At 48.0% G+C, this 14245-nt stretch overlaps 1 protein-coding gene across 1 annotated transcript in view; it reads right to left on the minus strand.

The window, feature by feature from the left end:
- The window catches only part of LOC132394864 (uncharacterized), a 109898-nt gene that overhangs the window by 94131 nt on the left and 1522 nt on the right, over positions 1 to 14245 (minus strand). Inside the window, exon 2 of the mRNA XM_059971272.1 lies at positions 11034 to 11129. Within this exon, the coding sequence (XP_059827255.1) occupies positions 11034 to 11129 (96 nt within the window). The remainder of the gene's footprint in view (positions 1 to 11033; positions 11130 to 14245) is intronic.

Raw genomic sequence — 14245 nt, forward strand, 5'->3', positions numbered from 1 at the left:
CAGACACAGAATGCGGAGGAATTCGGCAGGCCAGGCACCATCAGTTGATGGTTAATTGGAGTAATGAGGCTATCAGGCAGGAACTTGGAAACAGATGTTCTCAGGGAAACGTACCGAAGAAATGTGGCAAATGTTCAGGGGATATTTGTGTGGGGTTCTGAGTAGGGACGTTCCAATGAGACAGGGAAAGGATGGTACGGTACAAGATCCGTGGTGCACAAAGGTTGTTGTAAGTCTAGTCATGAAGAAGAGAAGAGCTTATGAAAGTTTCAAAAAACTAGGTAATGATATGAATCTAGAAGATTATAAAGCTAGCAGGAAGGAGTTTAGGAATGAAATCAGGAGAACCAGAGCCAGATGGGGCCATGAGAAGGCCTTGGCGAGCAGGATTAAGGAAAACCCCAAGGCATTCTACAAGTATGTGAAGAGCAGAGGATGAGACATGAGAGAATAGGACCTATCAAGTGTGACAAGGGAAAAGTGTGTATGGAACCAGAGGAAATGGCAGAGGTACTTAATGAATATTTTGCTTCACTATTCACTATGGAAAAGGATCTTGGCAATTGTAGGGATGACTTGCAGTGGACTGAAAAGCTTAGGAATGTAGATATTAAGGAAGAGGATGTGCTGGAGCTTTTGGAAAGCATCAAGTTGAATAAGTCACCGGGACCAGACGGGATGAACCCCAGGCTACTGTGGGAAGCGAGGGAGGAGATTGCTGAGCCTCTGGCAATGATCTTTGCATCAACAATGGGGACAGGAAAGGTTCCAGAGGATTGGAGGGTTGTGGATTTTGTTCCCTTATTCAAGAAAGGGAGTAGAGATAGCCCAGGAAATTATAGACCAGTGAGACTTACTTCAGTGATTGGTAAGTTGATGGAGAAGATCCTGAGAGGCAGAATTTATGAACATTTGGAGAGGCATAATATGATTAGGAATAGTCAGCATGGCTTGGACAAGGGCAGGTCGTGCTTTATGAGCCTGATTGAATTTTTTGAGAATGTGACTAAACACATTGATGAAGGTAGAGCAGTAGATGTAGTATAAATGGATTTCACCAAGGCATTTGATAAGGTACCCCATGCAAGGCTTATTAAGAAAGTAAGGAGGCATGGGATCCAAGGGGACATTGCTTTGTGGATCCAGATCTGCCTTGCCCACAGAAGGCGAAGAGTGGTTGTAGATGGGTCATATTCTGCATGGAGGTTGGTGACCAGTGGAGTGCCTCAGGGATCTGTTCTGGGACCCCTACTCTTTGTGATTTTTGTAAATGGCCTGGATGAGTGGAGGGTTGGGTTAGTAAATTTGCTGATGTCACTAAGGTTGAGTTTGTTGTGGATAGTGTGGAGGGCTGTCAAAGGTTGCAACAGGACATTGGTAGGATGAAAAATTGGGCTGAAAAGTGGCAGATGGAGTTCAACCCAGATAAGTGTGAGGTGTTTCATTTCGGTAGGTCAAATATGATGGCAGAATATAGTATTACTGGCAAGACTCTTGGCAGTGTGGAGGATCAGAGGACACTCAAAGCAGCTGAGCATGTTGACTCTGTGGTTAAGAAAGCATATGGTGCATTGGCCTTTATCAATCGTGGGATTGAGTTTAAGAGCCAAGAGGTAATGTTGCAGCTATATAGGACCCTGGTCAGACCCCACTTGGAGTACAGTGCTCAGTCCTGGTCACCTCACTATAGGAAAGACGTGAAAACCATAGAAAGGGTGCAGAGGAGATTTACAAGGACCTTGCCTGGATTGGGGAACACGCCTTATGAGAATGGGTTGAGTGAACTCAGCCTTTTCTCCTTGGAGCGACAGAGGATGAGAGGTGACCTGATAGAGGTGTACAAGGTAATGTTAGGCATTGATTGTGTCAGAGGATTTTCCCCAGGGCTTAAGTGGCTAGCATGAGAGGGCACACTTTTAAGGTGTTTGGAAGTAAATATAGAGGAGATGTCAGGGTTACGTTTTTTACGCAGAGAGTGGTGAGTGCGTGGAATGGGCTGCCAGCAACGGTGGTGGAGGCGGATACGATAGGGTCTTTTAAGAGACTTAGGTACATGGAGATTAGAAAAATAGAGGGCCACAGGTAAGCCTAATAACTTCTAAGGTAGGGACATGTCTGGCACCGCTTTGTGGGCCGAAGGGCCTGTATTGTGCTGGAGGTTTTCTATGTTTCGGGCTGTGACCCTGCAGGACTAGAGAGAAAAAGAATGAGAAGTCAGAGTAAGAAGGTGGGGGAGCGGGGGGAGGAAGAAACACAGGGTGACGGGTGAAACCAGGGTGGGGGTGGTGGTGAAGTAAAGAGCTGGGAGGTTGATTGGTGAAAGAGATACATGGCTGGAGAAGGGGGAATCTGATGGAGAGGACAGAAGAAAGAAAAGGGGCAGGAGAATGGGTCTGGGTGAACACATGGTTGAAGGGTCAGAGAGCAGCAGAGATCATAGAGGGGGAGCAGTCAGAGAGGGTTTTATTTTAACCAATCCTGCTGCAGGGTCTCGGCCCAAAACTTTGAATGTACTCTTTTCCATAGATGCTGCCCGGCCTGCTGAGTTTGTGTGTGTTGTTTGGATTTCCAACATCTGCAGATTTTCTCTGAATGTAATCCAGCTTGTAGTCACCCGAGCAAACACTGACTATTGAGTGAACGAAACCTGGAGACTGTGTTCAGCTCTGGTCGGCCGATTATAGGAAGGACGTGGATGTCATCCACCTTGTATTCACTGGCGAGCAGCACCGACTATTGAGTAAACGAAACCTGGAGACTGTGTTCAGCTCTGGTCGGCTGATTATAGGAAGGACGTGGAAGCTTTAGAGAGAGTGCAGGGCAGATTCACCAGGATGCCCTCTGGATTAGAGAGAGTGCAGGGCAGATTCACCAGGATACCCTCTGGATTAGAGAGAGTGCAGGGCAGATTCACCAGGATACCCTCTGGATTAGAGAGAGTGCAGGGCAGATTCACCAGGATGCCCTCTGGATTAGAGAGAGTGCAGGGCAAATTCACCAGGATACCCTCTGAATTAGAGAGAGTGCAGAGGAGATTCACCAGGATGCTGCCTGGATTAGAGAGGGTGCAGAGGAGATTCACCAGGATGCTGTCTGGATTAGAGAGGGTGCAGAGGAGGTTTACCAGGATGCTGTCTGGATTAGAGAGGGTGCAGAGGAGATTCACCAGGATGCTGTCTGGATTAGAGAGGGTGCAGAGGAGATTTACCAGGATGCTGTCTGGATTAGAGAGGATGCAGAGGAGATTCACCAGGATGCTGCCTGGATTAGAGAGGGTGCAGAGGAGATTCACCAGGATGCTGTCTGGATTAGAGAGGGTGCAGAGGAGGTTTACCAGGATGCTGTCTGGATTAGGGAGGGTGCAGAGGAGATTCACCAGGATGCTGTCTGGATTAGAGAGGGTGCAGAGGAGATTTACCAGGATGCTGTCTGGATTAGAGAGGATGCAGAGGAGATTCACCAGGATGCTGCCTGGATTAGAGAGGGTGCAGAGGAGATTCACCAGGATGCTGTCTGGATTAGAGAGGGTGCAGAGGAGATTCACCAGGATGCTGCCTGGATTAGAGAGGGTGCAGAGGAGATTCACCAGGACGCTGTCTGGATTAGAGAGGGTGCAGAGGAGATTCACCAGGATGCTGCCTGGATTAGAGAGGGTGCAGAGGAGATTCACCAGGATGCTGTCTGGATTAGAGAGGGTGCAGAGGAGATTCACCAGGATGCTGTCTGGATTAGAAGGCCTGTTTTATGTGGAGTGAGCTGGGGCTTTTCTCTTCGAAGCAGAGGAGGATAAGAGGTGGCTTGATAGAGGTGTACAAGATGATGAGGTGTAAATCAAGAGGCCGGTCAGAGATTTTTTCCCAGGGTGGAAATGGCTAATACAAGGAGCATACTTTTAAGGTGATTGGAGATAAGTATATCTGGGGTGGGGGTTATGTCCTTTTACACAGAGTGGTGGGTGAATGGAACTCTGTGCCAGGAGTCATGGTATAGGCGGATACATTAGCAACATTTTAGAAAAACTCTTAGATGGGCACATGGATGATAGAAAAATAGTGGGCTATGTAGGAAGGAAGGGTTAGATTGATTCTGGAGCAGTCCAGCACGGTATTGTGGGCCAAAGGGCCTGCAGTATACTGCTGTATGTTTCATGAAACTGCAGGGAATTTTTATTTTCGCTTGTTCGTGAATTTATATTTGTAGGCTTCTCGGAATGCGGGCAATGCCCACCATGTTATGTGTTTAAGATTATTCAAGGCTTTGCAAGACTCTTCAAGATTGTTTAATGTCATTACCAGTACACAAGTGCAAAGGAGATTGAAGTAATTGTTACTCCTGACCTGAGGACACACACACACACATACACAAATAAATATAAATACATATGATAATTGATATACATAGATTGATTGTATGTCCACAAAGTGATGCTAGACACGAGTGCCTGACAGGAAATGATAAAGTGGTGGTGGTGGGGGTGTAGACAGGAAATGATAAAGTGGTGGTGGTGGGGGTGTAGACAGGAAATGATAAAGTGGTGGTGGTGGGGGTGTGGACAGGAAATGATAAAGTGGTGGTGGTGGGGGTGTAGACAGGAAATGATAAAGTGGTGGTGGTGGGGGTGTGGACAGGAAATGATAAAGTGGTGGTGGAGGTGTAGACAGGAAATGATAAAGTGGTGGTGGGGGTGTGGACAGGAAATGGTAAAGTGGTGGTGGAGGTGTAGACAGGAAATGATAAAGTGGTGGTGGGGGTGTAGACAGGAAATGATAAAGTGGTGGTGGGGGTGTGGACAGGAAATGATAAAGTGGTGGTGGAGGTTTAGACAGGAAATGATAAAGTGGTGGTGGGGGTGTGGACAGGAAATGATAAAGTGGTGGTGGAGGTGTAGACAGGAAATGATAAAGTGGTGGTGGAGGTGTAGACAGGAAATGATAAAGTGGTGGTGGTGGAGGTGTAGACAGGAAATGATAAAGTGGTGGTGGAGGTGTAGACAGGAAATGATAAAGTGGTGGTGGAGGTGTAGACAGGAAATGATAAAGTGGTGGTGGTGGAGGTGTAGACAGGAAATGATAAAGTGGTGGTGGAGGTGTAGACAGGAAATGATAAAGTGGTGGTGGAGGTGTAGACAGGAAATGATAAAGTGGTGGTGGTGGAGGTGTAGACAGGAAATGATAAAGTGGTGGTGGTGGGGGTGTGGACAGGAAATGATAAAGTGGTGTGGGGTTGTAGACAGGAAATGATAAAGTGGTGGTGGTGGGGGTGTGGACAGGAAATGATAAAGTGGTGGTGGTGGTGGAGGTGTAGACAGGAAATGATAAAGTGGTGGTGGTGGAGGTGTAGACAGGAAATGATAAAGTGGTGGTGGTGGAGGTGTAGACAGGAAATGATAAAGTGGTGGTGGTGGTGGTGTAGACAGGAAATGATAAAGTGGTGGTGGAGGTGTAGACAGGAAATGATAAAGTGGTGGTGGTGTAGACAGGAAATGATAAAGTGGTGGTGGAGGTGTAGACAGGAAATGATAAAGTGGTGGTGGTGGAGGTGCAGACAGGAAATGATAAAGTAGTGGTTGGGGGTGTGGACAGGAAAAGATAAAGTGGTGGTGGAGGTGTAGACAGGAAATGATAAAGTGGTGGTGGTGGGGGTGTGGACAGGAAATGATAAAGTGGTGGTGGGGGTGTGGACAGGAAATGATAAAGTTGTGGTTGGGGGTGTGGACAGGAAATGATAAAGTGGTGGTGGTGGGGGTGTAGACAGGAAATGATAAAGTGGTGGTGGAGGTGTAGACAGGAAATGATAAAGTGGTGGTGGTGGAGGTGTAGACAGGAAATGATAAAGTAGTGGTTGGGGGTGTGGACAGGAAATGATAAAGTGGTGGTGGAGGTGTAGACAGGAAATGATAAAGTGGTGGTGGTGGGGGTGTGGACAGGAAATGATAAAGTGGTGGTGGTGTAGACAGGAAATGATAAAGTGGTGGTGGGGGTGTGGACAGGAAATGATAAAGTGGTGTGGGGTTGTAGACAGGAAATGATAAAGTGGTGGTGGTGGGGGTGTGGACAGGAAATGATAAAGTGGTGGTGGAGGTGTGGACAGGAAATGATAAAGTGGTGGTGGTGGGGGTGTAGACAGGAAATGATAAAGTGGTGGTGGTGGAGGTGTAGACTTGAAATGATAAAGTGGTGGTGGTGTAGACAGGAAATGATAAAGTGGTGGTGGAGGTGTAGACAGGAAATGATAAAGTGGTGGTGGTGTAGACAGGAAATGATAAAGTGGTGGTGGAGGTGTAGACAGGAAATGATAAAGTGGTGGTGGGGGTGTGGACAGGAAATGATAAAGTGGTGGTGGTGGAGGTGTAGACAGGAAATGATAAAGTGGTGGTGGTGGAGGTGTAGACAGGAAATGATAAAGTGGTGGTGGTGTAGACAGGAAATGATAAAGTGGTGGTGGAGGTGTAGACAGGAAATGATAAAGTGGTGGTGGTGTAGACAGGAAATGATAAAGTGGTGGTGGTGGAGGTGTAGACAGGAAATGATAAAGTGGTGGTGGTGTAGACAGGAAATGATAAAGTGGTGGTGGAGGTGTAGACAGGAAATGATAAAGTGGTGGTGGTGTAGACAGGAAATGATAAAGTGGTGGTGGGGGTGTGGACAGGAAATGATAAAGTGGTGGTGGAGGTGTAGACAGGAAATGATAAAGTGGTGGTGGGGGTGTGGACAGGAAATGATAAAGTGGTGGTGGAGGTGTGGACAGGAAATGATAAAGTGGTGGTGGTGGGGGTGTAGACAGGAAATGATAAAGTGGTGGTGGTGTAGACAGGAAATGATAAAGTGGTGGTGGAGGTGTAGACAGGAAATGATAAAGTGGTGGTGGTGGAGGTGTAGACAGGAAATGATAAAGTGGTGGTGGTGTAGACAGGAAATGATAAAGTGGTGGTGGAGGTGTAGACAGGAAATGATAAAGTGGTGGTGGTGTAGACAGGAAATGATAAAGTGGTGGTGGAGGTGTAGACAGGAAATGATAAAGTGGTGGTGGTGGAGGTGTAGACAGGAAATGATAAAGTGGTGGTGGTGGAGGTGTAGACAGGAAATGATAAAGTGGTGATGGTGGAGGTGTAGACAGGAAATGATAAAGTGGTGGTGGTGGAGGTGTAGACAGGAAATGATAAAGTGGTGGTGGTGTAGACAGGAAATGATAAAGTGGTGGTGGAGGTGTAGACAGGAAATGATAAAGTGGTGGTGGAGGTGTAGACAGAAAATGATAAAGTGGTGGTGGGGGTGTGGACAGGAAATGATAAAGTGGTGGTGGAGGTGTAGACAGGAAATGATAAAGTGGTGGTGGTGGAGGTGTAGACAGGAAATGATAAAGTGGTGGTGGTGTAGACAGGAAATGATAAAGTGGTGGTGGAGGTGTAGACAGGAAATGATAAAGTGGTGGTGGAGGTGTGGACAGGAAATGATAAAGTGGTGGTGGTGGGGGTGTAGACAGGAAATGATAAAGTGCTGGTGGTGTAGACAGGAAATGATAAAGTGGTGGTGGAGGTGTAGACAGGAAATGATAAAGTGGTGGTGGTGGGGGTGTAGACAGGAAATGATAAAGTGGTGGTTGGGGGTGTAGACAGGAAATGATAAAGTGATGGTGGTTGGGGGTGTGGAGGGATGGGTTAGTGGGGGTCCTGGTCAGTGTTACCGCCTGGGGATTGTTTTTGAGTCTGGTGGATGCTACATTTCCTCTCCATGATGGGCATGGGATAAGCAATCTGTCCATCCGGGTGGGTGGGATCCTTCGTGATGTTACTGGCTCTTTTCTGGCACCTCTCTGTACATACCGCTTTGAAGATGGGTAGGCTGGTGCTGGTGATGCGTTGGGGAATTTTGATCACCCATTGTAGGCCCCTCCTGTTTGCCACTGTGCAGTCTCCTTACCAGACAGTGATGCAGCTCGTCAGGACGCTCTCTACTGCGTAACTACAGAATGACCCGAGTATAGATGTGCGAAGTCCAGCTCAGGTAGCCTCCTCGGAGTGTAGAGATGTTGGTGAGCTGTCCTGATTGTATCCGATGTGTTCTGGGACCATGAGAGGTTGTGTGAGATGTGCACTCACCCATAATGGAGTATTATGTGCAATTCTGATCACCTACCTACAGGAAGGATATCAATAAGATTGAAAGAATGCATAGAAAATTTACAAGGATGTTGCCAGGACTTGAAGAGCTGAGGTAGAGGGAAAGGTTGAATAGGTCAAGAATTTATTCCCTGGAGTGTAGGTGAATGAGGCGTATAGAGTAAATGCTTTTCCACTGAAGTTGGGCGCGAGTAGAACTAGAGGTCATAGGTTAAAGGTAAGGGATGAAATATTAAAGGGAAGCTGGAAGGGAATTTCCTTGCTCAGAGGGTGGTGAGAGTGTGGAATGAGCTGCTGGCAGAAGAGGCGAATGAGGGCTCGATTTTAACATTTAGGAGATATTTGGATCAGTACATAGACATGACTAGTATGGAGGGTTATGGTCCAGGTGTGTGTTGATGATACTATTCAGAATAACAGTTCATCGTGGACTAGGTGGGCCAGTTTCTCCACTGGGGTGTTCCGCTGGCTGCATGGGTTTACAAGTAGATAGCCATAAGAAGCCTAAGCTGAGCAGCGTGGGAGACAGGGTAACTGTGGATGGGATGGGACGGGTCAGGACCTCAAAGCATTGGTGGAATGCCAGCAGGCAGAATATTCTCCAAACTGACTGGAACAATAAGAAAACCAATTATCAGTGACCTCTCCCTTCCTGACAACCCCAGAATTGAGGCGCAGCCGAAGGCCAAATGGCCTCATCGCCCTCCTCACCTCTGTGCACATCTACATGGAGCACTGTCACAGGAAACCAGCATCAATCAGCCAGACTGCCCGCCCCACCCCATCCAGGCCACTACTGCCACCAGGAAGGAGGTTCAGGAGCCTCAGGACTTGCACCACCAGGTTCAGGGACAATAATTACCCCCCAATCATCAGAGCCCTGAACCAAATCACCGAAATGTTCCCGCCACCTATGGACTGACTTTCAGGGGCTCTTCATGTCCTGTTCTCGATCTTTATTTATGTATTATTGTTATATATGTATTTGTGTTTATACAGTTTGTTTTCTTTTGCACACTGGTTGTTCGCCCTGTTGGATACAGTCTTTTATTGATTCGATTGTCTCACTGTGAATGCCCGCAGGAAAATGAATCTCGGGGTTGTATATGGTGGCATGTATGTACTTTGATAATAAAGTTACTTGTAACTGAACTTCTCACCAGGCTCCCGTAACAGGCAGTCTATATGGGCGCCACAGCAGCGCGACCTTATCACGGCTCCAGGCATCAGAATTCCGACTTCAATTCCCACATACTCTGTAAGCAAGCTTGTACGTTTCTTCTGCTCTGTGTGTTTGTATGTGTGTCTGTGTTTGTATATGTGTATATGTATGTGTGTGTGTCTGTTTGTATGTGTATGTGTGTTTGTGTGTGTCTGTGTGTGTGTGTGTGTGTGTGTTTGTGTGTGTGTGTCTGTGTTTGTGTGTGTGTGTGTGTGTGTGTGTTTGTATGTGTATGTGTGTTTGTGTGTGTGTCTGTCTGTGGGTGTGTGTGTGTCTGTGTTTGTGTGTATTTGTGTGTGTGTCTGTGTGTTTGTATGTGTATGTGTGTCTGTATTTGTATATGTGTGTATGTATGTGTGTGTGTCTGTTTGTATGTGTATGTGTGTTTGTGTGTGTCTGTGTGTGTGTGTGTGTTTGTGTGTGTGTGTCTGTGTTTGTATGTGTGTATGTATGTGTGTGTGTGTCTGTGTTTGTATGTGTGTGTGTGTGTGTGTGTGTGTGTGTGGTTGTATGTGTGTGTCTGTGTTTGTGTGTGTGTGTGTTTGTATGTGTATGTGTGTTTGTGTGTGTGTCTGTCTGTGGGTGTGTGTGTGTGTGTGTGTGTGTGTCTGTGTTTGTGTGGTGTGTGTGTGTGTGTGGTTGTGTGTGTGTGTGTGTGTGTGTGTGTGTGTGTGTGTGTGTGGTTGTGTGTGTGTGTGTGTGTGTGTGTGTGTGTGTGTGTGTGGTTGTGTGTGTGTGTGTGTGTGTGTGTCTGTCTGTGGGTGTGTGTGTGTGTGTCTGTGTCTGTGTTTGTGTGGTGTGTGTGTGTGTCTGGTTGTGTGTGTGTGTGTGTGTGTGTGTGTGTGGTTGTGTGTGTGTGTGTGTGTGTGTGTGTGTGTGTGTGTGTGTGTGTGTGTGTGGTTGTGTGTGTGTGTGTGTGTGTGGTATGTGTGTGTGTGTGTGTGTGGTTGTATGTGTGTGTGTGTGTGTGTGTGGGTGTGTGTGTGTGTGTGTGTGTGTGTCTGTGTTTGTGTGGTGTGTGTGTGTGTGTGGTTGTGTGTGTGTGTGTGTGTGTGTGTGTGTGTGTGGTTGTGTGTGTGTGTGTGTGTGTGTGTGTGTGTGTGTGTGTGTGTGGTTGTGTGTGTGTGTGTGTGTGTGTGTCTGTCTGTGGGTGTGTGTGTGTGTGTCTGTGTCTGTGTTTGTGTGGTGTGTGTGTGTGTCTGGTTGTGTGTGTGTGTGTGTGTGTGTGTGTGTGGTTGTGTGTGTGTGTGTGTGTGTGTGTGTGTGTGTGTGTGTGTGTGTGTGTGTGTGGTTGTGTGTGTGTGTGTGTGTGTGGTATGTGTGTGTGTGTGTGTGTGGTTGTATGTGTGTGTCTTTCCTCCGGGTGCTCCGGTTTCCACCCGCAGTCCAAAGAGGTACCGGTTCGTTGGTTAATTGGTCATTGTAATTGTCTTGTGATTAGCAAAGGGTTAACTTGGCGGGTTGCGGTACAGTGCGGTTCGAAGGGTCTGTTCCGCGCTGTTATCTCGAGGTCACTAAATTCTAGTAAACACCACAGCGACGGCAAGGCGATTTACCAGCCTCTGGCTAAAGAAATTCCTCCTCATCTCTGTTGCAGCGGGACGGCCCTCTATTCCGACTTAGAATAGGGTTAAATTGGGCAGCGCCGGAAGGGCCTGTTCCACGACGTTTCTCTAAATAGAAATAAATTACCTTAATGTCCGAGATGTTTTCCTGCTGCTTTAGCTCGAAATCTTGGAAGGTAGTTTTCCTCTGTTTCAGCGAGTATATGACGTTGTTTATTTTCTCCTGAGATTCGCAGCGAAGGGACGGAAGCGTTCATGAAAGATGGATTGGGGAGAGCCAAGAGGAGATGTGTTAGAACGAGCAAATTACACCATAAAATAGATACAGTGCAAAGGTAATTCGGCCCTTGGCTCTATGTTATAGAACAATTCCTTGCAGCCCTATAAATTATATTCCCCCCCACCCCCCGTCCTTCCGGTTTGACTGTTTCTTTTTTTTAATAATAATGATAATAATTACTTTATTGATCCCCAGTGGGAAATTCTTTCGTTATAGCAGGACCATTTGAAAACAGTGTGCAGACTTAACTAATGATGAAGAACTGAATAAACACACAATAATAATTTACCAATGTGCAACAATAAAGTATGAAATAATAGAGCAGAGACTGTGATGTGTGTTCTCATGTCGCACCGAGAGGAACTGTTGTATTTGCTTAGGAAAGGTTTTCTGTAACGATCCTTGTGACAGCGGAGCCGAGTGAGTCTGTTTGAAGGGGGGCTCCGCTGCTTGCTCGGTCGGTCATGGAGAGGATGTGTCAGATTGTCCATCAGGGATAACAGTGTGTTTGGAGACCTTCTCTCCACCACTAACTGAAAGAATCCGGGCTGTAGCCTAGGACGGATACAGCCTTTCTGATGAGTTTCGTCTCTTTGTATCACCAGCAATCCCCCCCCCCCCCACCCCAGCATAAGCAGCAAAGAAGACGGTTAAAGATGTCCAACATCCCGCTGCAGACACCGAAGGTCCTCGGCTTCCTTAGAAAACAGAGACCGCTCACCCCCTTGTGAACAGGCCACCAAGCCCCTTGCCGGATCGATTGTGAGAATACGGCAGGAGCCCAGGCTCCGATTGATCGCTGGGAATCGAATGGGCCATCTGTGCGCCGCTGGCTCTGTCGTTTCACCCGGGCTTTCGACTCGCCGGGCCGGGTCCGGCGCACCGGCACGGTACCGTGTACCGTGGCTAACATAGCATAAAAATGTTTAACCCCTCTACCCGCTTTCCGTCCTTGCACCGCGCGGACACAATGTACGGTGTTACTCCACCTTCCCCGATCACGGCCAGCCGTCCCTCGTACCGCGGCTTTTCAGTACCTTGGCCACGAATTGTTTAACCCCGAGGTAAACACAAAATACACTGCAGATGCTGTGGTCAGTTCCTCCAGCTCGCTGTACGTGTTGATTTAACCCAGGGGTGGGTTTCTGAATGTTGGCAATCGACTGCTCGCCACCAGCGATCACGCCAGTGCTCAGTTTTGGTCGCCTTATTATAGGAGGAATGTGGAAGCTTTAGAGAGAGCGCAGAGGAGATTTTCCGGGATACCCTCTGGATTAGAGAGGGTGCAGAGGAGATTTACCAGGATGCTGCCTGGATTAGAGAGGGTGCAGAGGAGATTTACCAGGACGCTGTCTGGATTAGAGAGGGTGCAGAGGAGATTCACCAGGATGCTGCCTGGATTAGAGAGAGTGCAGAGGAGATTTACCAGTATGCTGCCTGGATTAGAGAGGGTGCAGAGGAGATTCACCAGGATGCTGCCTGGATTAGAGAGGGTGCAGAGGAGATTCACCAGGGTGCTGCCTGGATTAGAGAAGGTGCAGAGGAGATTCACCAGGATGCTGCCTGGATTAGAGAGGGTGCAGAGGAGATTTACCAGGATACCCTCTGGATTAGAGAGGGTGCAGAGGAGATTTACCAGGATGCTGCCTGGATTAGAGAGGGTGCAGAGGAGATTTACCAGGATGCTGCCTGGATTAGAGAGGGTGCAGAGGAGACTTACCAGGATGCTGTCTGGATTAGAGAGGGTGCAGAGGAGACTTACCAGGATGCTGCCTGGATTAGAGAGGGTGCAGAGGAGATTTACCAGGATGCTGTCTGGATTAAAGAAGGTGCAGAGGAGATTCACCAGGATGCTGCCTGAATTAGAGAGGGTGCAGAGGAGATTTACCAGGATGCTGCCTGGATTAGAGAGGTGCAGAGGAGATTTACCAGGATGCTGCCTGGATTAGAGAGGGTGCAGAGGAGATTTACCAGGATGCTGCCTGGATTAGAGAGGGTGCAGAGGAGATTTACCAGGATGCTGCCTGGATTAGAGAGGGTGCAGAGGAGACTTACCAGGATGCTGTCTGGATTAGAGAGGGTGCAGAGGAGACTTACCAGGATGCTGCCTGGATTAGAGAGGGTGCAGAGGAGATTCATCAGGATGCTGCCTGGATTAGAGAGAGTGCAGAGGAGATTTACCAGGATACCCTCAGGATTAGAGAGGGTGCAGAGGAGATTTTCCAGGATGCCGTCTGGATTAGAGAGGGTGCAGAGGAGATTTACCAGGATACCCTCTGGATTAGAGGTGCAGAGGAGATTTACCAGGATACCCTCTGGATTAGAGAGGGTGCAGAGGAGATTCACCAGGATACCCTCTGGATTAGAGAGGGTGCAGAGGAGATTTACCAGGATACCCTCTGGATTAGAGAGGGTGCAGAGGAGATTCACCAGGATACCCTCTGGATTAGAAAGGGTGCAGAGGAGATTCACCAGGATACCCTCTGGATTAGAGAGGGTGCAGAGGAGATTCACCAGGATGTTCCCTGGATTAGAGAGGGTGCAGAGGAGATTTACCAGGATACCCTCTGGATTAGAGAGGGTGCAGATTTACCAGGATACCCTCTGGATTAGAGAGAGTGCAGAGGAGATTCACCAGGATGCTGCCTGGATTAGAGAGGGTGCAGAGGAGATTCACCAGGATGCTGTCTGGATTAGAGAGGGTGCAGAGGAGACTTACCAGGATGCTGTCTGGATTAGAGAGGGTGCAGAGGAGACTTACCAGGATGCTGCCTGGATTAGAGAGGGTGCAGAGGAGATTCACCAGGATGCTGTCTGGATTAGAGAGGGTGCAGAGGAGACTTACCAGGATGCTGTCTGGATTAGAGAGGGTGCAGAGGAGACTTACCAGGATGCTGCCTGGATTAGAGAGGGTGCAGAGGAGATTCACCAGGATGCTGCCTGGATTAGAGAGAGTGCAGAGGAGATTTACCAGTATACCCTCTGGATTAGAGAGGGTGCAGAGGAGATTTACCAGGATGCTGTCTGGATTAGAGAGGGTGTAGAGGAGATTCACCAGG

Source organism: Hypanus sabinus, chromosome 5 (assembly GCF_030144855.1).
Source record: "Hypanus sabinus isolate sHypSab1 chromosome 5, sHypSab1.hap1, whole genome shotgun sequence".
NCBI classification, from domain to species: Eukaryota; Metazoa; Chordata; class Chondrichthyes; order Myliobatiformes; family Dasyatidae; genus Hypanus; species Hypanus sabinus.